We start from the raw sequence: 26,181 nt of genomic DNA, 5'->3' as shown, positions 1-26,181 counted from the left end.
CGAGCCCCCCATCAGGCTCCCTGCTGAGCAGGGAGGCTGCTTCTCCTTCTGCCTCTCGCTCTTCCCCTGTTTGTGCTCTCTCTTTCTCTCTGTCAAATGAATAACTAAAATCTTAAAAAAAAAAAAAAAAGGGGGGCGCCTGGGTGGCACAGCGGTTAAGCGTCTGCCTTCGGCTCAGGGCGTGATCCCGGTGTTATGGGATCGAGCCCCACATCAGGCTCCTCTGCTATGAGCCTGCTTCTTCCTCTCCCACTACCCCTGCTTGTGTTCCCTCTCTTGCTGGCTGTCTCTATCTCTGTCAAATAAATAAATAAAATCTTAAAAAAAAAAAAAGGCTAAATGAAAGCAATTATTATAAAATAAATAATAAAATAATAAAATCGCATACATTTTTAAAAAATAAAATAAAATACAGTATGTGCTTAAAATCAAGGGGTTGGATCAGATGACCTTTCAAGGTCCCCTCTAACTCCTATGATTTTATGTCCTAGAGGTATTCGGTGGGGAAACAGAGGGATAAATTACAATGACAATGAGCCCCAGCTATGAAGCAGAGAGAACATGATGAAACATTCTATTCTCGAAACACCAGACTCAACAGGAGACAGGCAACAAATCAGGTTAGAGGGTAGGAGATCTGGAGGCTTGCCTTGAAGCTGAGCTTACTAGCACTTCATAGAACACTGAGAAAACAAACTGTCTTCGTCAAAGATGAGAAGGGTTGGTGATGGGGACCACAGGTGGACTGGGCACCCCCAAGTCACCATTGGCCCCACCACCATTAGCAGGTGAGCATCCAGGCAGGATACAGGATGAGGGGAGAGGATGCCAGTGAGCTAAGGAGGGCTTTCCAATAACAGGAATGGAAATGAGGGTTCTAAATATCTTGAATAGTAGGTTTTGCAGGTGGAGGGGAAAAAGGACATGTTTGCTGTGCATCTGTTATGTTCCAGGCAGTCTGGCAGAACAGTTGAGAATTCAGGTCTGCAATCAGATTGCCTGAGTTTGAGCCCTGGATCTACTACCAACTGGCTGCGTGAGACGGGGCAAACTACCGAACCCTTCTGTCCCTCTAGTTTTCACAGTCAAATGGGGGTGATAATAGTCCCTACCTCCTGCAGGTGTGGTGAGAATTAAGTGAGTTAATCCACATAAGGTGCTTAAGGCATCACATATCCTTGGTGAAAATGAGCACACACAGGTAAGCGATGAGAAGGGTGATCACTACGACCCTGGCGGTAGCAACTACTCTTCTCTGTCCTCCTCCAGGAAGTGCAACACAGGGTGTGCTGGGGTAGGTGGGGTTGTTAGTACTCACCTTCGATCTGGTCGGCAGTGAAGTCTATCTGTGGGGAGGGAAACACAGGAATGAGGGCTGAGACTGCCAAAGGCTCCCAGAGGGAAGCCGAAGTGGCTTCCACCGCAGTTGGGGGGCACCTCCCGCAGGCCACCAGTGAGGGGAGGAGACCCCAGTCTCCGGACGAGTGAACTGCAATGAGCTATCACATAGTGCAGCCACCAGGGCTCCCTCAACATCACATGTGAAGTGATGGCTCAGAATGAGAGGGACAGAGAGAAAGAGAAATACTCTAGAGAACTCTAGAACCTATGCTGACTCCCTATGGTGATTTCTTCGGGCCCACTGTAAATTGCTCATCCTAGCTGGCCATAAACTGCCCTCACTTTCAACCTGACTCCACAATCCACCCACAGTTAGACTTCCTCTCTCTTTTGGTGCCCACCACTCCTCACCCTCAGCCCCCCTTTCTTCCTTTTCCATCCAACTCCTTCAATCCCGCCTTCCCTTCCCTCGCCCCATTCCATCCCCACCCCTCCCCTCAGCACATGTCTCTCTTAGGCATCTGGACAGCAAGCCTAGCTTGGGTGGGCCCTCGATGTTTCCTAACTATTCCACAGTCCTGCCTCTAGCTGTGCCCGGGGCCCCTTGAAACCAGGGTTCGCCCTGGGGCTGGGATTTTTGTTACTGTTCACAGAGATGCCTGGCACAGGGCAGACACTCAAAAAATATTTGTTGAGCCAAGGAATAAATTTTGGATTCGCCCCTACAATGCATAATAATTCAGTGGTGGCAGGTGGGAGGTTCTGAAAATAAATGACAATGAACGAGCATGAGTCATCATTGTAATTTGGGATTTTCTGGGTTACTTCATCGTCCTTCGTCTGCCACCACCCTCCCCACTGGATCCCCTCTTCCCGGGGGTGGTAACCACCCCCTGGCACATCTTCTGCACGGAGCACCATTTCTAGTCCTAACTGCTGCTTGTACTGTGCCTCCCAGGCGAACCCCCATTAATGAGGACCTCTGGGGGTGGCTGGAATGAGGTAGGAGAACGGAGGAGGGGTTACACTGGGGGGAAGGAAACTAGCTGTGACTCGGACCGGGCTTTGCCGCAGGTGGGGTTGGTCAGGAAGGTAAAGCTACCCCTGAAATAGGGTAAAGATGCTTTGCACGAACTCTCTGAGGGAAAGGTGCAGTTGCCTTGCTTTGTAAAGCGTTCAGCCCCAGGAGGAAATGTGTAAGAGAAATGAGTATTAAAACATAAAATCAGAATCTATGGTCATAACCACACATATTGGACTTAAGTTTACTTTTGTTCTGTCTTTTTGAGCAGAGTTTTGGAAGCAGAGGAACCAGATAAGTACAATAATGGGGAAATTATATCCTTCCAATCATGAAGGATACCTACATTTTTTTTTCACTTTAAAGCAATTTCAACAACCCTCAGGGTTGGAAGATCCAGATGTGGGAAAGAGGACTGTAACCAGAGGAGAGACGGTGGGGGAGGTGGGTGGATGGAAAGAAGTGATGGGTCAAAGAGAAGGCTCTGATCTGATACCATTAGGCAGCTGTGGCCCAGACGCCAGGGACCAGGCTACCCCGCAGGAGGAGGGCATTATCGGAACAAATCAGAAATGAGAGCATCCTGCTGGGGGCGGGGGAGAGTCAGCTTTTCTTGCGAGGCTCTGCCCATAGTGGGAGTAACGTATGGCCCAGGTCTTACTCGATTGCCTCCACATGTACCATAACCAAGCCCAGGGACGTGCAACTGCCTCCATCTCTTGGCCAAACCAGTTATGCTTGACACCTGACCTTTGTAGGGATTACCGTAGATCAACCCCAGGGTCCTTGGCACAACGGCAGGGTCTTCTGGGGCTGTGGGTGTGGGGTAGAATCCTGAGAGGATGGGGAGGGTCATCCAAATTGGAGCCCGGAGGTTCGATTTCCCTGTCTTCTTGTCACAGAACCCGGTGCTGAGCTCTTATTCTGACCTGATTCCTCACCACCCTCAGCCCTGCCCTCGTGGCTATCCCCAGGGGCCCACCACTCCCAACCTGTTATTAATAGCTCTCCATACCAGTAGCACTTGACCTCTTACATTCTGGTGCCGAGGCTTAGAACTGCTTCACTCTCCAGAGGCATCTGACCCCTCCTTCCCTGTTCAGGCCCCTCCCAGTTCCATTCCTTCAGCAGCTGGGCCAGATAGCTGGGAGTCCTGAAGTGACTGAGTCAGCAGGCAGGGCTGGTGGACCAGCTGCAGGGAGAGGAACCTTCCAGTGTGAGGGGAGCGAGGCGGGCAGAGAGGAAACCAGGCCCCGCTTCCTCACCAGGTTAGAGGGAGGGTCTCAGCCTGGGATGGGCCTGTCCACTGCATACCCCAGGCAGGAGCCCAGGCTGAGGCCTCAGAAAGAGGGAACCACTTTGGTAAGGGAGGAGAGAGGGAAGCAGACTCCTCTTGCCTTACCTAGAGCCTCTCTGCCCCCACCACCTACCCTACCCACTGCAAGGGTCTTTGCGAACAACGCCTTTCCCAGACCCCTGGCTCCCTCACTGCTTCCATCACTCACTCCAAGTGGCACCGGTGGTTATCATTATGTCTTTTCTCCAGAAAGGTATTGTACCACCTCTGAGCAAAGGGTCAGTCTCTCTCTCTTCACTATAATGACTCCCACAGCGCCTTAAAATTTAAGGCTGAATGGTTGGTTGGTTGTACCTCCCTGCCATTCCCGACTCTGGCTAAATTTGGGGTGACAGAGCAGGGCTTCCTCAGAGCAGAAACCCGTTCCTGAGGGGAAAGGCCTACAACCCCAAATACCCTTCACCAGCCCCAACACCAGCTCTACCACCCTGGGCACCATGATGTGGGGCATGGACACCACAGCCCTCAGCCTAGTCCAGCCTCCAGGAAATAGATCTCTAAAGTCCAGGACAGACAGGATCCCAGTGGCTAAGGCTCACTCACCTTTACACTCTTGGGGTCAAAGGCAGGTTCCTTGGGGGGCTCAGGAGCTGGGGCTGGGGCCGGGGCAGGGGCTGGGGCAGGCTTGGCTGCTTCCTTCTTAGGCTCAGGCTTCTTGGGAGGCATGTTGTCTTGTTGGGATCTTCGGTGGAGATGGAAGCTAGGAAGGAATCAAGAGATGTGGCGCCTGGGAGATGAGACAGGAGACTGGGCTGCCTCCCTCCCCTTTTATCCTGGGCAGGAGCCCCCACAGAGGGGCTGGGTGAGAGCAAGAGCAACTGCTCTGACTATAAAAGGAAGAAACACCAGCAGGGCACAGCTGACAACTGTGTATTGTCACCAGGTTTGGGGCGACGAGCCTCCCCTCCCTCCACACCTCACACTCCTCCTGGCCTCCACCTCTGGGACAGGCTGACCCCTTCCTGCGATTGGGTGGAAACCCAGAGGGGCCAGGAATACAGACCCTCTCAAAAATGCCAGAGTCCAGCCAGAGAGATGAGCTGACTTGAGCAGTTGATAACCCTCACACAAAGCCCAGGGGAGGGGAAGGCTTTTTTTAGCCCCTCCTGAGCAGAGGCAGCCCACTGCACATTCCTTTTAGGCCAGGCTCCTTTAAGCTGAGAGCCACTCTGGGGCCTCAGCTCTGCCCTGAGGCTCAGCTCTGGGGCCTGGAGCCCTGAAGCAACAGCTGGTCCAGCCGACCCATACTGTCCCCACACCCTCCCAATTCACAGGGTGAAGCCCTCCATCCTCCAGAGCAGGCATCCCAGGAACTCCGCAGACCTCAAATCCCTGGGTTTATCCCCACCACTAGCAACCTCAATCATTCATTCAACAAGTACTGAGCGCTGAACTTGTGCCTGGGGGCTGGGGTGAGAGTCAGGGAGGTGTGGCTAAAAGTCAGTGTGACAGGAGGTCAGAAAACTTGGGTCTCGTTGTCACTTTACCTCTAACTCACTCTGTGCCCCAGGACTCTGTGTGTGTGTGTGTGTGTGTGTGTGTGTGTGTGTGTGTGACTATACCTCTAACTCACTCTGTGCCCCCAGACTCTGTGTGTGAGCATGTGCACGTGTGTGTATCTGTGTGTGTGTGTGTACGTGTAGGGCTTACTGTGTACCAGGCACTGTTAACTGCTATCATATTAAATCTCATTACACCTTCACCACAATCCTATAAGGTAGATATCATTATTACTCCGTTTTATACTTGGGGAGATTGAAACTAAAAGTGGTCAGGTAACAAAGTCACTCAGCTAATTAGCTATGAGCTGGATCAGAACCCAGCTGTGTCTGATTCTAAAGTTTATGCTTAAATCATTGAGATCATAATCCCATTGATGGGGGGTGCGTACATAATATGTTTGTGTTCATCTGAAAGGTCAGGATGAATACACACTAAAGTGTTAGGAGAAACACCCCTGGGACCTGGGGGCGGTGAGGAAGAGGGAATGACAGCAATTCATAATTTTGTACTTTTTTTCACTTCCTGCATTAATGGAAATTTTATAACGAGCATATACTGCTTTTGTAAAAACCATTGAAAGTCTATAAAATGTTCAGAAAACAACAAAAAAAGCTTATCCACTGCACAGAATTGCTTTGAGCTGAACTTTAAGACTCTCCAGCTCAGGGGATAAAAATCCAAGCTGAGAGAAGCCGAAAAGTCACTCTGCCTCTCTAGGCCCGGCTTCCTCCCTATGAAATGAGATGGCTCGACTACCTACACCTGCTCCTTGCTAGCTCCTAAGCCTGCATGCGATTCCGGGGGCCCGGGGCCCATAGCCGCTCCTTCCCCAGGCTCCATTTCCCAGATCTTTCAGAGCCAAAAGGGCCCTTAGAGTTGGTCTCATCCTACCTGCTTTTGCAGGTGAGAACCTAATGCCCAGAGAGACTTTTAAGCGGCCTGGAGACATCCAGCCATCCATAGGCAGAGCTGAGCCAGCTAATTCTGGCTCCCCGTGCCTTGTGTGGAGCTCTGCCCCTGCCCTGCCACTCCTACAGCCTTGGTGTGCTCTCACCACTGGTAAGCAGAGAGGCCTTCAAAGGAAACTGAGGCAGGAAAAGGAGCCAGGACTGGCCCAAGGGAATACTAGAGAGAGCAAGGCCCAAACCCAGGCCAGCACTGGTCCTGCCTGGGACAGCAGCTTTTGGCCCTTTCACCTCCCCCCACCCCTCTCCTACCTCACCTTGTCTCTTCCTTCTGACTTCCTGTCTCCCGCTTCCCGGAGCCCCTGCTTACACCCTTCCGTTTTCCACATCTGTCCCTTCCCTGACTCCCTCATTCCCCAGGGGTTGGGAGCTCAGGTTGCTGGTGGTGAAGAAGGAGGAAAAAGGAAGCCCAGCCTCTCCCCTCCTCTCCTCCCACCGCACTCACTTCCCAGACTAGGTGTGCTGCAGGGCTTGCAAAGATACACAAACTGGGGTTTGGTGGAAAGCTGCAAGCCAGAAGCTGGAAGATCCAGACACTAGTCGTGACCTTGCCAGCCACTTCCCCTCTCTGGGCCTCTGCTTGCTTATCTCTAAAATGAGAGATCATCGGGAGCTCTCAAACAGTATTCAACAGACACCCAAGGCTCCCTTAACTTGCTTCCAGCCCTAAGAGAGGCAGAGAGGCCAGGTTGGGAGCTCCCCCCTACCATTTCACTGTGTGTTTTCTACACTGGGGTCCCACAATCATTGTCTAAGAAATGATTCCATCGTTTAAGAGTCTGAAAATAACCACTGAATGAGATGCTCTCATATATCCCCTTCCAGTTAAGAAACAAGCTATTCTAACCATTCTGGTAAGAAGTTTGATCCTCAAAGACAGAGTCAGGAGTTTCCTTTCCTTTCATTTATCTTTCTTTTTTTTTCCTTTTTCTTTCTTTATTTGTTTTAATTCTCAGGAGGAGCAAAATATCCAGTCTGCTTGAGAACAGAGCTCTGAGGTTAGAGAGCTGGCCGAGCATCTGCAGACACGAAAGGGTATGGGCCTTAGAGACAGCGAGCATAGAGCCGAATCCTAGATTTGCCATGTCCTATTCTCCGGCCCAGTACCCTAAGGACCTTCAACAGTAAACATTTCCTTCTCAAGTTGTGAGATCTGTATGAAACAATGTAAGCAGAGCACCACAAACCACCCCTGGCACATCAGAAACACGTACAGCTGTTAATTTCATTCGCTTTCCTAGATGAAGCAAGATGTGTGTTGGGGTTTCTCAGACTTCCTGGAAGGAACTCCAGGAGAGGGGGCCGCATGGGGAGGGACAGGTAAGGTGGCAGCAGGTACTGGGATTGTGAGGTGTGGGTTTAGGAATGAGGAAGAGGTGGAGAGGAATGGGAGAGAGGGGAGAGGACGGCAGCTGGGTACCCATGGTGTGACATATTTGTGGCTCAGAAAGCATGTAGCAGGTCCCTGGGGCCAGGCAGTCTGCCTGTCAGCCACACTCACAGGAGGAGTCAGCCTGCCTGAAACCTTGGGCCACAAGCGCCCCAGCAGGGGAGGAGACACTCCTCAAATCAGTTTCTGATTCTCTTTAAGCAACACCAGCTAAAAGACTGTCTTGTACTTCAGAAGCAACTAGAGGGAAGTGTGGTTTTCCAGAAAGGGTCATGCATCAAGAGTCAAGATACCCGACCCTGGCCTTGCTATTACAACTGCTGATGCTTACAGCTCAGAAGAGCCCAGTAAGGAGCCAGAGGTTTCACTTTCGTGGCCCTCACTCTGCTTCAGCCACTGACTTTTACCTTCTTGTCCCTCTAGAGTGTCCTGCGCCACGTCTGTGACATAGGCTTCCCCCTCCAACACATGCTGACCAAGAAGAGAAAAGGAAAGAAAGAGAAGGAAAGAAAAGGCAGAGTGTGAAGAGGCAAGTATAGTGGTGGGTATTGGAAGCCTGACCAGCGCCTCTGAGGCCACTAATGTTCCTGAGCCAGAGTGGCTCCAGCCCGCTCAGATGCTCCCACTGGAAGGACTTCAAACTCAGTAGATGGAAAACGCAGGACAGAATTTCACACCAACCCATTTACAGCCCATGGCAAATTCGGGGACAGACACATAGAGAACTGACATCAGCCCTCATTTGGGCTGGGCTTACTCACACTCGCTCACTCTCCTCCCTTCCCCTCTCACCATGCACGCCCTATGTCCTGTCCTGAAAGAGATCCATCAGAGTCTCCTGCCTGGGATCAAATGCTGCTGACAGCAGGCCTGGCTCTTAATGCCTTGTCCTTGTCATCCTCCCTCCTCTCTTCTGGCCAGTGTCTCATAAACTAGACATCATGGGGCAATGCCCTGGCCAAAACGAATCTGTCCCCATAGAGGGCACTGGGTAAACTGGGCTCTGCCGCAAGGCGGGGGGTAAGAGGGCCCACTCAGGAGCCAGACTGCCCGGGTTAGAGTCCTGACTCAGTGGATTAGGCAAGCTAGTTAACTTTTTTTTTTTTTTAAGATTTATTTATTTTAGAGAGAGAGAGAGAGAGAGAAAGCACACATGTGGGGGGGGTGCAGAGGGAAAGAATCTCAAGCAGATGACGCCTCGCTGAGCTCAGAGCCTTGATCTCACAACCCTGAGACCATGACCTGAGATGAAATCAAGAGTCAGACACTTAACTGAGCCACCCAGACGCCCCTCAAGTTAACTTCGTTATGTCTCAGTTTTCTTATCTGTAAAATGGGGCTGCTAATATAACCTCATCAACTGGTCATGAGGATTATGTGAATTGGAGGAGAGCAAGAGTAAGGGCCAGGAGTGCAGGAAAGAGACTGCTAGAGAGTCGAGGCAACTCTAAATTTCCATTATTCTTGGATCCTAGCTGGTTGGGTTACAGGATGGTTGAGCCTAAGGGTCAAGAAAGAATTCTTGAGATGTTTTACGCACAAAAAGGTATTAGACTTAATATGGGTGACATGCCTAGAACAGTGTCTAGGACAGAGAAGTAATCAAAATAGCTAGGCCAGGGTCCTGATTGAAATAGTGTGGCTGCTGCTCCCTCTCCCAAATCAACAGTGGAAGAATTATACAGAGAAAATACCAAGAAATGACGGGAACTGTGAGAAACCCCTTGGATAAAGGGGAGCCCTGCTTTGAACTGGGGTGTGTTTGTGTGTGTGTTAGAAAGGTGGCTTTGGTTTGGGGAAAGATGAGGCCAGGCATGACTGTGGAATGACCACAAAAAAGGAGCCCTGGGGTTCTGATCTCTCGTTTCCTCCACTACTGCCTTCGAACATACAGTGATGCCCATCACCCATGTGACTCAAACCTGTGATCCAGGTGCTGGTTAGGGTAACATCAGGGCACTGAAGACACACTGTGTTTGTGAAGAGCTAGTAAAAAAAATAGGTAGGGGGCAACTGAACTTTGGACAGTTGTGTTCTCCCTCCTCCCCTAAACTCTCTGGGCCGGTGAACTGCAATCTAAAAAAAAAATCTCCCCGTATTAAGGCTGCTGTGCTCTGGCAGGGTGGTGGGGGGAAGGGACTGTTCTCAGTCAGTACTAGGCCTCATTCACCTCCAACCCTTACCCCCTCAGCTCAGTGGCACTGGCATGCTCTGTTGGACGAGCAACCCTTAGGCAAAATAACAAGACAGATAAGGAGCACAACTAATCCAAAAGGATACAGCCCACTTGATTACAGATGGTAACTTAAGTAGAAATATGAACACAGGCCAAGATTTTAAAAGGAGCTTAGTACACATGCTAAAAGAGATAAAAGGAAATATTACCAGTATGATACAGAACGAGAAGACATAAAGAGGAACCAAACAGAAATATCAGATAGCAGGGCGCCTGGGTGGCAGAGCGGTTAAGCGTCTGCCTTCAGCTCAGGGCGTGATCCCGGCGTTATGGGATCGAGCCCCACGTCAGGCTCCTCTGCTATGAGCCTGCTTCTTCCTCTCCCACTCCCCCTGCTTGTGTTCCCTCTCTCGCTGGCTGTCTCTATCTCTGTCTTATAAATAAATAAAAAATCTTTAAAAAAAAAAAAAAAGAAATATCAGATAGGAAAAGTATAATAGTTGAAATAAGGAAAAAAAAAACTTTCAAAAAACAAGCAATATGTTAGGTATAAAATTAATAATTAAGGGGCGCCTGGGTGGCACAGCGGTTGAGCGTCTGCCTTCAGCTCAGGGCGTGATCCCAGCGTTATGGGATCGAGCCCCACATCAGGCTCCTCCGCTATGAGCCTGCTTCTTCCTCTCCCATTCCCCCTGCTTGTGTTCCCTCTCTCGCTGTCTCTATGTCTGTCAAATAAATAAAAAAATCTTTAAAAAAAAATTAATAATTAAAATAGAACACACAATAGATTTGAAAAGTAGCATGATGGACACAGCTCGGAAACACAGTAGAGTATAGAAAGGCAAAAGAAAGAATATCTTCCAGAAGAAAAAAAAGAAAGGCAAAGAAATAGAAGAGCTAAGAAATAGGGGGGATAGAAAAAGAAGGGCTTTGTGGTTTATAAGAGCAATCAAGCTGAGTATACATCAGAAAGAAATCTCACTCGAGTCCAGAAGAGACATGAAGAAGGCGGTTCTTCGCTGTGGCATGACTCATGGTGGCGGGAGAGGGAAGCAACTGTGGGTCTCCATTGCTGAGACAGTGCCGTGAGAGTACGGCCAAGTTAGAAGCAAAAGATTAGATGTATAGCCAGAAGAATATAGCGATGAGTAAGAAGCTGAAAAAGATGGAAACCACAATTACATTTCTGTAAATTTAAAATACCTGCATATAATCTCACTGATACCATACTGCATATGAATGAGCTAAAACTGAAGCTCCAAGGAGAGAAAACGCTTATTTGCAACTTAGCTAGGGAGGTTCAAGAATTTATGCTAAAATTGAAGCCTGCCACAATGCAAATTAATATGCATTTCTCTAACATAAATATGCAGATTTTAATCAACAGCATTATGTAAACTGGCTGCAAAAATGACAAAAGTTTAAATGTTTTGTTGATAGTAATAAATTTGGAGTTGCTTTTCAATTTATGCAGTATCTCCTTGAATTTCATGTTAGTAATACTAAGTTAACACAAGAGTTAGTGAATTTACTTGACTTGGACATACTTTTGATACTGATAAATTCTTTTAAAATAGAGGAAGCAGGGTGCCTGGGTGGCACAGCGGTTAAGCGTCTGCCTTCGGCTCAGGGAGTGATCCCGGCGTTATGGGATCAAGCCCCACATCAGGCTCCTCCGCTATGAGCCTGCTTCTTCCTCTCCCACTCCCCCTGCTTGTGTTCCCTCTCTCGCTGGCTGTCTCTATCTCTGTCAAATAAATAAATAAAATCTTTAATAAATAAATAAATAAAATAGAGGAAGCAGTTTTGTACATTTGGATGCAAATATTAAAGGAGAATGATTTTTTGAGGTACTTGATTCAGTTACTGGAAAATTTTCAAGTATGCTTGGAAAACTTAGGTATGTGAATCTACTTTTTCAACTGTGAAATTATGAAATCTAAATAAAGATCAAGTATTTGTGATGAAAATTCAGCATCCAGATTGAGATATTCTGTAAGAAAAAAAGACACACTGGGTTTTGAAGACTTAGTACAAAAAAAAAGTAATATAATCTCATCAATAATTTTTATATGTTTACATATTAAAATAACATTGGCTATACTGGGAGAATAAGATATATTATTCAATTTTATTAGGTACACGCATACTAGAAACATTACCCATTATTCAAGAACACATACAAACAAAAAAAAATACACATTAAAAATAGCTGAGGGTTGCTTATGTTGAGTATTGTTTGGATGGGATGGGGCAACGAGGTAAAAAGGAATAAATGACTAATTAAACAAGAAGCTTTGTATGGACCAGTGATGGAAGAAGGCTATATAACTCAAGGAGAATGATTAACCCAATCCTCTGTAGCTAAAATTCCTTTTGACCAAAGAAGAAGGAAAAAAGCAATGAAAACCTGAAGTCTTAGTGACCCTGAAAACCCAGAGCACCGAAGGTAAAGGCAGAGAAGGAATGGTAGGGTCTAAAATCAAAATTTTAAGGGCCATGATAGCACTGGTTCTCAGAGTACTTTATTTTTTTTTAATGTTTTTTTATTATATTATGTTAGTCACCATACAGTACATCCCCGGTTTCCGATGTAAAGTTCGATGCTTCATTAGTTGCGTATAACACTCAGTGCACCATGCAATACATGCCCTCCTTACTACCCATCACCGGTCTATCCCATTCCCCCACCCCCCTCCCCTCTGAAGTCCTCAGTTTGTTTCTCTCAGAGTACTTTAAATCATCCCATCCAACTTCATTTCCTCAGCTGTTTAGCATAAGTGGAGAATGCTACACGTTTGGCCCAATCACCCAACAGTCCATTTAAATGGTTGAGGCTCATTTCTGTGCTGTGATCAAGGCAGTGCAGCCTAATGATGGATCTGTGAGCTGAACCATGGGAGGAAGACATTCGGAGGGCCCCAACAACAGGTGGGTTGGAGCCTGCCTGAGAATCTAAAGCAGAGGGCAGGACAGCTGGTGTCTGGCAAAATGATTTATAGTTGAAAAGCAATGAAGAATCCTCACCAGTCATCCAAACTTCATTCCCACAGACATCCTGTCAGCTCCAAAGGACTTTAGAGGCACAGACAGAAGGGAGTGACTTGCCCAAGGCCACACTTTGAGTCATGACAGATCTGAGACTAGAACCCAGGACACTAAGGCAACAGTGGGAGCTGGTAGAGCTGATGGGACTCCCTCATGGAGAGTGCTGGCCCCCAAGAGGGCAAGGAAACAAGAAAGTACCCATGACAGCTGGCCCTGTCACCCACAGCATGGGTGGCTCTCAGTAAGGAAAAAGAGACTCAGCACCTTAGCAAGCACTTTTTCTCAGCATTTGGGGACATGCTTTTAGTGCTAAAAATGATTCTCTTCTTGGTTTCCCTTTCCACCAACTTCTTCTTTTACTTCTCAAATTCTGACTTCCTCCCTAGCTCTCCACCAGTGACTTCTCTGAGGCTAGATTTAGTGCTTTTGTCTCTGGGCCTTCTCTGCTGTACTTATCATACCAAATAATTCTGTCCCTCGCCCTGCTCTCCTGGATCTCCTTTATCCAGATTACTTTCATTCATTCATTCATCCATTCATCCATTCAAGTAACACTTACTACACATAGAGTATGCACATACTTTTACCAAAATGAGTAAGAGGCCATCCCTGCCCCCAAGGAGCTTCCTGTCTGGTGTGGGGGATGCAGGTATATAAATAGTTTTAATGTAATGATAAATACTCTCACAAAGGTTTTATATGGTATTACATAACCAAAATAGAATAAATTTAGTTCTACCTGGAAAATCTCTATATTTTTTAAGATTTTTATGTATTTATTTGAGAGAGAGAGAGCACAGGCAAGGGGGAGAGACAGAGGGAAAAGCTGACCCCCAGGACACAGGGCTCGATCCCAGGACCTTGGGATCATGACCTGAGCCGAAGGCAGCCGCTTAACCGACTGAGCCACACAAAAGCCCCTAGAAAATCTCTATCTCCAGCCCCAACTTCTTTCCTGAATTGTTCGAGCTTCACATTTTCAATTAACATTTGAACACTTCTCACCTGAGGCACTTCAAACTCAGTATATTTTGAACCTAACTCATCATCTACCTCCCAAATCACACATGTGTGACACACAAACGAATAACAACAACAAGGTCTATCTGAGACAGCTACAGTGTAGACTCAAGACTGGAACACGATCAAGTCTGTGTTTAGTTCATTGCTGTGCAATTTATTCAGAGAAAAACAAAAGTTTGCCTAGAACCTAAAAAGGAGAGAAACAGAGACTCTACTATTCGGTGAACGTCCTCTCCAGATAACAAATATTTTTTTATCTAGAAATCAGGCATATATGTCCCTTCTGAGGAAAAGGAGGTAACAGCCAGCAAGATCATTTGATTCACTCTTTTGGTCTGTCTGCACTCAGTAAGCAGCCTTCTGGTTGGCATCGGAATGTCCTAAAGACAAGGAATTGGAAAAGAATATTTCTCACTGTAAATGAGTAACTTGGAGCTATTGTCATTTTGCATCTTCTCTCAGATTCAGCTGATGAGAGAGCAAGCTGAGGGCAGAACATGAGCTGACACCCTGCAAACCCCCCACCCCCGCCCCACCAAGGCCTCATAAGGTGGTATATACATATAACATTCCTCAGACACTAGGAACTGACTAAGAACAAAGGCAGGGGAAAAATAAATGGTCAACTGATAAAGACTGCAGTTGTGTAGAATAAGAAACTTCACTATAGTTTGTAACTGTCTTCATGATTTATAAGAAAAACATAATCCTAATAATAGTCAGACCTCCAGGAACCTATAGACTCAATTTCCTGGAGCTCTAGCATCACCTTCACCTCCACAGGATTGAAAACACTGTATGATCCAGCCCTCCTCACAATCACAATGCAGCTCTTTCTGCCCACGGGCCCCGCCCCTGTGCTATAATAAAAACACCTTTAGGCACCATAAAACGTCTCAAGAATTCTTTCTTGCCCATTCGGCTCAATGATCCTATATCCCAACCAGCTAGGATCCAAGAATAATGGAAATTTAAGAGTTGCCTCGACTCCCTAGCACCTCTTTGCTGCACTCCTGGCCCCTACTCTCTCTCTCCTCCAAGTCACATAATCCTCAGCTGTTAGCATAATCTTTCTCAAATTCCATTCTCATGAAGTCACTCCCCAGCTCAATCACCACCAGCAGCTCCCTAGGTCTATTTTATCAACCTAAAGTCATCAGTTTGGAACCCAAAGCTTATCAACCGTCCCCTACACTACCATTTCAACCAAGCTTATACGGCCTCCACTCCAGGCAAGCTAATTTGCTTACGGTTTATCCTCTCTGTGATTTTGAGGTCTGCCTATCCTTCCCTGCCATAGGCCATGTAGCCCATCCCAGAGCATACCGCAACCAGGATGCATTTCTGATTAGCCTCAACACTTGAAATCCCTTAGGGACTCATGCACAAAACAAGCATGTTCTCTGGGTCCAGAAAGGGAGAGTCAAAAGAGCATCAAGTTATGACCAATAAGAGATAACACTGAGTGGTCATGTCTTTTAATCATCAGATACATTTATTGGGGCACCTGGGTGGCACACCGGTTAAGCGTCTGCCTTCGGCTCAGGGCATCATCCCGGCATTATGGGATCGAGCCCCACGTCAGGCTCCTCCGCTATGAGCCTGCTTCTTCCTCTCCCACTCCCCCTGCTTGTGTTTCCTCTCTCGCTGGCTGTCTCTATCTCTGTCGAATAAATAAATAAAATCTTAAAAAAAAAATCATCAGACACATTTATAATATTTTAATAACTTTATATTTGTGGAGGGCACTCTACTAGATAATGGGGGCATCAGGGTGAGCCAAAGTCCCTGCCTTCATGGAATTTATATTAAATAAATACAACTAAAATTACCATACATACTATGAAGGAAAAGAACAAAGATGCTGTAAGTGAGAATCATAGGGTGGAGCTAATAATTTTGTTTAGGTGGACAGGGAATATTCTGAGGACATAATATCAAGGCTGAAGCCTGAAAGATGAGTTGAATTTAGCTAAAGAGTAAGGGCAAAGTATTTCAGGAAGAAGTAATATGTGTAAAGGCTTTAATTAGTCAATATTTTTTAAGCATATACTAAATATGTAATGCTTTTCAAAGAACAATATAGAGAAATATAAGACAGCCTTCCCTTAGGGAGATAAGACACAAACCATCTTGATTATATTGGTCTGCTCAGGATGCTAGAACAAAATACCACAGACTGGGTGGATTAAACAAAGAAATGTATTTTCTCACAGTTCTGGAGGCTAGAAATCCACGATCAAGGTGCTAGCAACTTTGGTTTCTGGTGAGAGCTTTCTTCCTGGCTTGTAGATGGCCACTTTCTTGCTCTCTGCCTCATGCGAACTTCCCTCTACCCTCTTAGGTTTGAAACATAGGCCCTGCAAATTAAACTGACAAAAGACAGATTAACAGAATTTTAAAAACAAGAGTTTAAAAACAAAAGGTGATTAGGACTTGGGGCTTATATACCATCTTAGCAAATAGCAATAAATTTGTGGAGAAGTGACAAAATAGAGGGGAAAAGTTTGGGGCCTGTAGGGTGGTAAGTTGTGGGAAGGTAGATAAATGGGGGAACTAATGGAAGGTAAGGGTTATTTCAGTAGGGTTTGTTTGTGCAGACCCAAATCAGTGCCAAATCCTTGTCTCTACTGATATGGTTGTTTTCCTCCTCCTGGTACAGGAGAGGGGGAGGAAGCACCTTCACAAAGGGAAATTTATGTCCTGCTTTTAGGCAGATAGCGGAAAGCAAAGAGCTCTTTCTGTGTTTGCTGCTTCCTAGTTGCTTTCAGGTCAAAATAATCCTCATGCCAAAGTGACATATTCTGGTCCCCTTCATGGGAATGTAGAGTATAACAGGGAGGTGAGACAAGGCTGAATAGGAGGCAGGGACTAGAACTTGGAGGGCCTTAAAGAAAAGTTAGGGGTGCCTGGGTGGCTCAGTTGGTTAAGTGTCTGGCTCTTGATTTTGGCTCCAGTCATGCTCTCAGGGTCGGGGGATCAAGCCCCTTGTCAGTGGGGCTCTGTGTTGGGCATGTAGCCTGCTTAAGACTCTTTGCCTCCTTCTCCCTCTGACCCTCCCCACTTGCACACTCTCTTGTGCTGTCTCTCTTAAGAAAAAAAAAGAGAGAGAGAGAGAAGTGAACAGGTTTGAGCGATATCCTGAGAGCAATGGGAATTCTCGAGTTGGGTGGGAAGGTTTAGGACAGAGTCCTGACATGATCAGACTTGGTTTTGAGAATAGGTAAGGCTAGAGACAGGAAGAGACACAAAGGTACTTCCAGGGTAAAATTAGTAGGGCTTTTGTCCCTGGATGCTAGGGTCAAACAGAGAGAGCTGTTTCAGGTTTGGGCAACAGAGAGGGTGGCAGTACCTTAAATTGGGGTAGGAAATATTTCAAGTATGAGGACCAAGGATGTCGTTCTGAACAAACACCTGTGAGATGTCCAGTTGACAGCTAGGCATTCGGGTCTGAAGTTCTGAGAAGGAGTCTGGCTAGAGATAGAGATTTTGGAACAATTTTACCTTTTTTTCCCCCCTTGGGAGAGGAAAGTGAGGGAAGGGCAGAGGGAGAAGGAGAGAGACAATCTTAAGCAAGCTTCAAGTCCAGTTCCGAGCCTGACTTGGGGCTCAATCTCAGAACCCTGAAATCATAACCTGAAATCATAACCCAAATCAGATGCTTGGGGCGCCTGGGTGGCATAGCGGTTAAGCGTCTGCCTTCAGCTCAGGGCATGATCCCGGCGTTATGGGATCGAGCTCCACATCAGGCTCCTCTGCTATGAGCCTGCTTCTTCCTCTCCCACTCCCCCTGCTTGTGTTCCCTCTCTCGCTGGCTGTCTCTATCTCTGTCAAATAAATAAATAAAATCTTTAAAAAAAAAAAAAGAGTCAGATGCTTAATCGACTGAGCCACCCACGTGCCCCTGGAACAATTTTAGATGAAAGTGGAGGCCAAGAGAATAGGTGGGTTTGCAAAGGAAGAAAGCATAGGGTGAGGAGATGGCCTAGAACAGGCCCCTGAAGCATTCTCACATGGACGGGGGCAAAGGAAACTGATGAAAACAGAGCAGTAGGAGGAAAAGCAGGAAACTGTGTGATAAGAGATGCCAAAGGATGATTTGACCAAGAGGGAGGGGGAAACACAGGGGTAAAAGCTTCAAGTTCAGATAATAGAAGGAGGATAAGACAGCAGCCTCAATGGGACAAAAGAAGGATACAGACAAGGGGGACTGAAGAAATTCAGAAGAGTAAGCTTGCTGGGGACTATGTTTTAATGGGACCTGCATCTTGGCAATGATACCAAGTCTAGCTTCTTGAATAGCTCCCTAATAGCCACCTCCAAATCTGACTGAACATGAACCAGACCAAGAAGCAGGCTAAGGAGAAGAGATAATTTACCATGTTTGGAATAATGCTTATTGCAACCCAGATCTGCTCACCAGCTAAACATATGTGGATAATGGATGACAGCAGGATGCCCGAGTGGTTGCTGGATGGCAAGTCTAAGTAGGTCAATCAGGAACACAGAAGGAAATAAAAATGCTTTAAAAGATCCCACCAAAGCACAACTTCAAACAATGTGGCCTTGCTGTGGATGAGCAGAAAACCACAACAGATGTATTAACCAGTGAAGAACAGTTAGAAAAGACATGCCTTTTTTTGGGGGGGGGGAAGAAGCGGGTATGCGTTAAGCAAATTCTAAGCTTCAGAGCCAGAATGCCAAGCATCACGGTCTCTTTAAATGCTGACTCTAGATACACATTTCACACACACAAATATCATCATTATATGCTGTGTTGTAAGTTCCTACATTCGAGTTTACAAGAATCTATTGCACAAGTACAAGACTTGGGTTGGCAGCATGTTGCGTGAAAAAAAGCCGTGTGTGTAAAATGACCACAAGCTTAGCATGAACAAACAATGTCACATGACAGTTTAAAATGCAAACACAACTTTAGTCTACTTTAATAGAAGTCATCTAAATAATAAAAGCAATAGTCTCATCATTGTCCACATTAATTAGAATAAATGTGGAGTGCTGCATTCAGTTCAAAGCATCACATTTTAAGGGTGATATCTCTTATCCATCTCTTTCTTTCCATTACCACTACTAGATTCTCATCTCATATCTGGTAGATTGTTTCCAAAGATGGTCCAGCAGTCAATCCCCGGGGGGCACAAGCTTTTTGCAGTGTCACTTTGCTACTCCTCCCATCTAGAGCTGGAGTCTATTTCTCCTCCTCTTGAATCCAGGACCGCCCTGTGTCACACTTTAATCAATGAGAACGATGGGGTTTAACTTACAGACCTAGGCCTTAGATTAGACAACTAACTTTCAAAATCTGTTTCCATCACCTACCAAAAAACAAAATTTTAATAGTTCCCTGGTCACACATTTTGCGGGGAGAGGGAACAGGAAGGAACTTTGAGAGAGCCTATTAGACACATCAACACACATCAATTCATTTAATTCTTTTAGTCATCTTTTTCAGACTAAGGAAATAGAAGTTCAGAAAGATGACTTGCCTAAGGACCTAAAACTAGTTAGTGCCAGAGGTAAAATTCAAAATCAAGCCTCCGGATTTCCCAACACACCACAAGGCCTTTCCTATCTAGGAATAAAAATTTCTGCCTGCCTTCTGAGATTTTCCATGATCTGGTCACCTAAGTAGTTATTTCCAGTGAATGCCTTAACTCTTACCAGACTGATCTCATTTCTGCTTCCCTTCACTTACCAGTCTTCTAATTCTACCCATCCTTCGGAATCCAGTTTAAGTCTCCCTTTTTCCTTCCATGAAATCTTCCTCATCTTAATCCCAATTTACTTCCCTCTCCTCTTACTTTTGACGTCACTTATAATGGGCACCACATAACGCAGCACTCTGTTACATTGTTTTTCCTTTGAAGAGACCGTAACTTCTTCAGTGTGGACAGCCCCGGTCCTAAATCTTCCAATGGTGGCAATCCTTCGAAATTTCCTATTTCCCTTTGAGCCATGATAGGTACTTCTGGAATGATGAATGAACTAAACTCAACAGACAAATACTTCTTAATTAAAGTCAGCCCCAAACTCTCTTATTTTATCCTCTGTTTAATCTACCGCGCATCAATTGATCCGCAGAGGTTGAGCGGCGAGACGAGACAGTACTCCGGCCACGTAACGCTCCCCGCCCGCTTCGGCAAGCCACGCCCAGCCGGCGGGTCGCCGATTGGGCGTGGCCCAGCCTAGGCAGGCCGATTGGGCGTGGCGTGCGTGAGTGAAGGCGTGGCCGAGAGGAGAAAACTACGCTCTGGATCGGACTCGGTAGTCTCCGGGAATCTTCGACAATTTCCGGCAAAGGTCTCCCCTTCCGCCGATCGGCCTCGGGCGCTTCCGTCCCCCTTCGGGCTTTTCCGTCTGACTCCCGCGCGGATCTCTCCACTTCGGGTATTTCCGTGCCCCGCTCGGAGGTACTCGGCAATCGCTCGGCCTCCCCCATCCCCCGGTAACGGTCGCTGGTGAGTTTAAATGAGCCGGGGCTGGCCGGGCCGGAGCCGCTACGGGGGGGGCCTGAGGCACTGCAGAAAGTGGGCCTGAGCCTCAAGGATGACGGTGCTGCAGGAACCCGTCCAGGTAATGATAACCCCGCTCGCTGAGGCTTGGCTCGCAGCCTCGGCCGGGAAGCCGCGTATGGCCACTCCGCGGCCTGGTGCGGCCTAGGCCCGGCTGCTTCTCCCGCCTCCCCTGCTGCCGGGTCCTGCCTGTCTTCTGGTCGGCTCCGAGGCCTCGCCCGCAGCCCGAGCCGTGTTACCTAAGGGCCTGCGTTGCTTCCACTTGCGGTGTGAGCGCGGTTGGGCGATAATGCCTCCTTCCCCCGACGGGCCAGCGTCCGGCCAGCCCCTCCTGTCAGTCCAGGGGCCTGGCCCCGGCCGGGGTGAGAGACGAGGGGCGGGGGGGGGCGCGCCGAAAATTCGCCCCAGGTGCTCTCTGGCCCAGAGGATGATTGGGAGGCACATTTGATCAGAGGGGCTTGGACCACCTTCGTAGTGGTGGGGCAAGTTGGCGGGGGGTGTTTGGTTTTGTTTTTGTGCTCTGGGAGAGGCTGGAGGGACGATAGGATCGGTATTTTTAATCCTGATTTCTGTTTTGGTAACAGACTTCCTAGCCCACGTTGCTTTCCTCGCTCAGTGAATTTCCCCCCCCGGACAATGATCTGGGAAGAGAAAACTCCAAGGCCCAGTGCTGAGGGCAAGCACCTTTACGAGGGAAGGGGGTGGCAACGGCAAATCTGGGGGCTTTCCCCGTGACCTGTGATGGGAATCAGGGGTGTTTTATTGTGCATGTTCATAAGGCGTTCAGGAAATGAAAGGCATTTAAGGGTTTTTACATCCATCCCACTGTCCTTACGACACCAGGGTATGCTTTGACGCACAGTGCTCTGTTGGCATGGGAGAAACCCTATTGGATTTGAAGTGTGATGCAGTGCCAAGTCATTTTCCCCCTGCCATCTCAAGAAACTGAATCTTTTGTCCCTTACTGATGGACCAGGTCTGGGAGATTTTCGACTCACCGTAGGATCTTTGCCTTGAATGGAAGAGTTGACCTCTACCAACTGCTGTCATTGAGTTATGGGCTTGCTTTATTTTGGAGTTACAAAGCAAATCGATTTTAGAAATTACTTCACATGACCCTTCATAGGCCTGTGATGTCAAATGATAAATATTTTAATACATCGCCACTTCTATATTTCCTTGATTTTTCTTCGCAGGATGAAATAGAAATTTCTGCCGGTTGGCTTCTTCTTTACATACAACTCTTTACATATAACAGCTATTAGTATTTGAACTAATGTAATGTGGGATTCTCTCTCAGGAAATTTACTTGTTTGTAAGTTGTATCAATGCTTCCAAAGCTATTTCTTGCCATCCAAATTCCTCTTACGGGTAAAGAGCCCCTCTTAAGATTATTTTTTTGAGGCCTAATGTGACATTAGAAGTTTTCTGTACCTTCTTAAATGGATAAGCAGATCACTCAAGTTGTTTAATTTCTGTTTCATATTCTTGTAATTTTGTCTTAACTAATGATACATTTGCTTTCTCTGGCCCCAGAAGTCTTCTGAAATGATAAACTAGTTTCATTGTTAGCCTATAGCCACTATTTAATAACAATTTCAACTTGTATAAAAACAAGGAGAAGAAAAGAAATGTGTAGCCTACTCCTAGATAGTACCCATCAGGTTTACTCTTTTTTTCCTTACTCTGAGCAGTAATGCATTTCTGGATTTTTAAGGCTTAAGAGTCAAATCTGTCCCCACCCCCCACCCCCATACTACCTTTGTCCATTAGATTTGGGGACGTGGTAAGAACTTTTATGATATGGCTACGGACGTGGTAAGAACTTTTATGATATGGCTACGTGAGAATTTTGGTTGTAATTTATAGTGAAACATCCATTCAAGAAGGGATCTGCTGGGCGCCTGGGTAGCGCAGTCGTTAAGCGTCTGCCTTCGGCTCAGGGCGTGATCCCGGCGTTATGGGATCGAGCCCCACATCAGGCTCCTCCGCTGGAAGCCTGCTTCTTTCTGTCCCACCCCCCCACCCCCCCGTTTNCCCCGTTTGTGTTCCTTCTCTCGCTGGCTGTCTCTGTCAAATAAATAAATAAAATCTTTAAAAAAAAAAAAAAAGGTGGGATCTGGAGCAGAAAAACAACTTTAGCTATGATGATAAAGATCAACTGATTAGGCTAGGGCTGAAAATGGGAAAAATTAGTAAGGAGAAAATAAAAATAGGACAGATACTGTTTATTTTTTTTAAAACTATGATAAGTAATTGTACTTGTTAAGGAATGAGAATGAGTTGGAAAATTGTTCAAGGCATCATGGTATTACTAGGCATAGGAAAAGGTTGAGAGGAAAGCTGAGCAACTGTTTTCTGCATTTTTTTTTCTTTAAAGTTTTAACATGGAATAGCCAATCTGATAAACCACCTAAGCCTAAATATTAGCTCCTCCTCCAAGTTGTCTCTCATAGAAAAACATTACTTTATATATGAGTTTTTTCAAACATCTCTTCTATTATGAGGCAGAAATTCTGTCAGTTATTTTTGCTGAAACTGTTTGGGGAAGGCACACTAGCCTAAATGACTTCAATTAGTGTTAATTTGGATATTTATAAAATTCACCTGATGAAGTTGATTTTAAAAAAGCAAAGACATTTTAATGGATTTATCGATTATTTCTGGGGATAAAACTTCACAGAAGTGTTAGATGAAGTTGTAAACAAGGCTTGTAAAAATCGCCTTAATCAGTATAGTAAGTGGGTATTAAACACGTAGTACTGTTTTACAGATCATTTCGATAGTGAAGGAATACTTTTAGCTTGGAATAAGATGTATAGGACAGCATCTTTTTTTTTTTTAAGATTTATTTATTTGAGAGGGCAGAGGTCAGAGGGAGAGAGAATCCCAAGCAGACTACATGCTGAGCTTAGAGCCCAACATGGGGCCGACATGGGGCTTGATCCCATTACCCTGAGATCACAACCCTGAGATCACGACCTGACCTGAAACCAAACATCAGACACCTAACTGACTATGCCACCTAGGCACCCCTACAGTTACAGCATTCTAACATGGATTCAAAGGTACCATATTTCAAGTAACTTAGAATTGAAGGTGTTTTATTCAGGAAAATTGTGTTAGATGACCAAAAAAATGGCTTTGTTGAGGGGCGCCTGGGTGGCACAGCGGTTAGGCCTCTGCCTTCGGCTCAGGGTGTGATCCCGGCGTTATGGGATGAGCCCCACATCAGGCTCCTCTGCTGTGAGCCTGCTTCTTCCTCTCCCACTCCCCCTGCTTGTGTTCCCTCTCTCACTGGCTGTCTCTATCTCATAAATAAATAAAAAAAAAATCTTAAAAAAAAATGGCTTTGTTGATATCAAAGATAGATGTGAACAGTTTTAGTAAAATTGTTCTCTTCAATGAAAATAGAAAAAGACATTTCTATATTTGGTGATTTTTAAAATATGTATGTGTAACTAAATTGATAAATCAATAGGCATTTGACTATTAGATCTTTAATAAAAAATCTTATATACTTAAGTTAGCTGAACACATTTGTTTATGAAATTTTCTTTTGGAAAATAGGAGATTGCCTTATATTTAGGTACAATATAATATCTTCAAGACAGTGCTACATAGTACTGAACTGAGAAAATAGGTTTTGGGGGTGAAGGAGGAGGTCATTGCAAATATATAATAATTTAATTCCTTAATTGACTGGTGTCCTGATGTAGCCCTTTTTGTGCTTATGGTCTATAGAGAAAGCATTAAATAATCACAAATTAATAATTACAAACTGTGATAAGGGCACTATAAATAGAGTGTTAGGGAGAGAGACCTAATAGGAGGGACTTGACCTAAGCCCAAGTGTCAGGTTTGCAATTGAACCACCAAAAGAGGTACTGCAAAACAGCAATAAGTTAAGAAGCAGTCTCAATGAAAAAATCAAATTGGAAAGAATATTATGTACCAGTTATGTACCAAGCACAGAAGAATATAAAAGACATTCAAAAATCTTCTCTAAGAATGGTGTCAGGAAAGTCCTTTTCGAGCAAATAACATTGAAGCTGAGATCTGAAGGTTGAGAATGAAACAGTAATTTGAAGAGCATTACAGGAAGAGAAAACAGCATGTGCAAAGTCCCTAAGACATTGCAGGACGTGGCATTGAAATAATTGAAAGGAGGCCAGTGTGTCTGGAGTTGCATATTAATGGGAGGCCATTATATAAGGAGTTCAGTTTTCATTCTAAGTGTATGGGGAGTCCTTGAAGGATTTTCAAAAGAGCATTGACTTGATCTGATGTAGAGTTAGACCTCTTGGTTACTATATGTGAAATGATGAGGAGGGAGGCAAGAGTAAAAACAGTTTTAGGGTGAAAGTAACTTACTGAAGTGGTGGTAGTGGAGTAGGAAAGAGGTTGATATTCAAGAGATGTTTTGGAGGTGGAACCAAGGAGACATGCAAATTGATTGAATGGGAAAGGGTGAGGATCCAGAACAGCTACCCGGATTTCATTTGGGTGGCACCATCTAATAAATGACGAATCCTTTAAGAGGGAGTCAAATCTGAAGAAGGACAATCTGTTTTGAACAAAATAAGTTAGAGATATTTGTGAAGCCAACCAATAGAAATGTGGAGACTTAACCTCTGATTTTCTGAGGGGCCTAGTCTTGTTGGGAGATAAGAATGTTTAACAGGAACAATTGGATAATGTTACAAGTCAGTATGTATTTGATGGCACGGATATTAATAAAGAAATTCAGGAAGTAGATCCTTGCAGACTGGAAAAATGGAAAGGGTTTCTTGATAGAGTAGAACTTAAAGCTTTAGAAGATGGGAAGAGTTTGAATTGGTAAAGAAGAGAAAGAATGTTTTTGGAATGGAATAGCATAAGCAAAAGCCCAAATTTGAGAATGGTGTTTAGGAGTGAAAAACAAAACAAAACAAAAAAACAGTAAAATATCATAGCCTTGGTTAGAATGGGAATTGATAGCAGGAACAGGTAAGGTTTTGCTAGCCAGGTAGAATCATATTGCACAGGACTTAACATCCAGGTTGAGACATTTAAGGTATTGGTAATAAATAGCCATTATAAGTTTTGAACAGAAGAATTTGTAATGAAAGCACTGCTTTGGGGAGATTAATCTGGTGCTATTGGGAAGGAGGGACAAGATAAGAGTTAGGGAGACATATAGGCTACTAAAATAATCCAGTTACATGGTAATGTACACTGGGTTTCTCATTCTTGGCACTGTCAATGGTTGGGGCAAGCTAATTATTTGTTGTGGGGATTCTGCCCTATGTATTGTAGAGTGTTGTGCGGTGTCCCTGGCCTCTACCAACGAGGTGCCCCCTCCATGTGTGACTACCAAAAACGCCTCACCCACATTAGTAAATATCCCTTTGGGGGCAAAATCACCCAGATGGAGAACCACTGATGTAGACCTAAACTAAATTAGAGTTCTAGAAATTAGATTGTAACGTATAACAGGAAAATTCCACAGTGATTTTTTTTTCCCTTATACCTTCTTATCTTGTCTAAAGCTTCTATTGTCCATTTCTTTTATGGTCCAAAAAAGGGCCCCTATTTTCTTTTGACAAAAACAAGAATAAGACAAAATAATTTATATGGTCACATTAGTTGTACAATTTGTAGAGGTTTGTTTACATTTTAAATAACACTACATGTTTAAGAAGAGCAAGCAAGGAAGGAACTTTGCCATTTCATTTTATGTAGATTCGTCTTTTAAATGATTGCATCCTAGGACTAACCCATTCTTTTAATCAGTAGGAATTCTCTTTTAAACTTTTTTTTCTTTCTTTCTTTCTTTCTTTTT

The 26,181-nt window shown here is 45.5% G+C and overlaps 2 protein-coding genes across 17 annotated transcripts in view; one reads left to right on the top strand and one right to left on the bottom strand.

Moving 5' to 3' along the window:
* MYL4 (myosin light chain 4) overlaps positions 1-20,614 on the bottom strand; it is a 36,814-nt gene extending 16,200 nt beyond the window's left edge. For 3 of the 9 annotated variants that reach the window (XM_034639740.1, XM_019808185.2, XM_019808187.2), the window contains exons 1-3: positions 19,541-20,217; positions 4,263-4,419; positions 1,319-1,346 (exon numbers count right to left, since the gene is read on the bottom strand). In XM_034639740.1, the coding sequence (XP_034495631.1) occupies positions 1,319-1,346; positions 4,263-4,419; positions 19,541-19,614 (259 nt within the window). In that variant the 5' untranslated portion in view covers positions 19,615-20,217. Of the gene's footprint in view, positions 1-1,318; positions 1,347-4,262; positions 4,420-10,735; positions 10,910-11,300; positions 11,320-16,038; positions 16,197-18,244; positions 18,394-19,540; positions 20,218-20,596 lie in introns of those variants that run through there. The other 6 variants (XM_034639742.1, XM_034639741.1, XM_034639743.1 and 3 more) reach the window with 6 other exon arrangements.
* CDC27 (cell division cycle 27) overlaps positions 20,250-26,181 on the top strand; it is a 70,606-nt gene continuing 64,674 nt past the window's right edge. For all 8 annotated transcript variants that reach the window (XR_004619355.1, XR_004619356.1, XM_011235068.3 and 5 more), the window contains exon 1: positions 20,250-20,418. Coding sequence is in view for 6 of the 8 variants with exons in the window: in XM_011235068.3 (XP_011233370.1) it covers positions 20,392-20,418 (27 nt within the window). In the remaining 2 variants the exon portion in view is untranslated. The remainder of the gene's footprint in view (positions 20,419-26,181) is intronic.

This window comes from Ailuropoda melanoleuca, chromosome 13 (genome assembly GCF_002007445.2).
Source record: "Ailuropoda melanoleuca isolate Jingjing chromosome 13, ASM200744v2, whole genome shotgun sequence".
NCBI lineage: Eukaryota > Metazoa > Chordata > Mammalia > Carnivora > Ursidae > Ailuropoda > Ailuropoda melanoleuca.
Note: the sequence above shows the minus strand (reverse complement) of the source record. Positions and strands in the feature narration are given on the sequence as shown.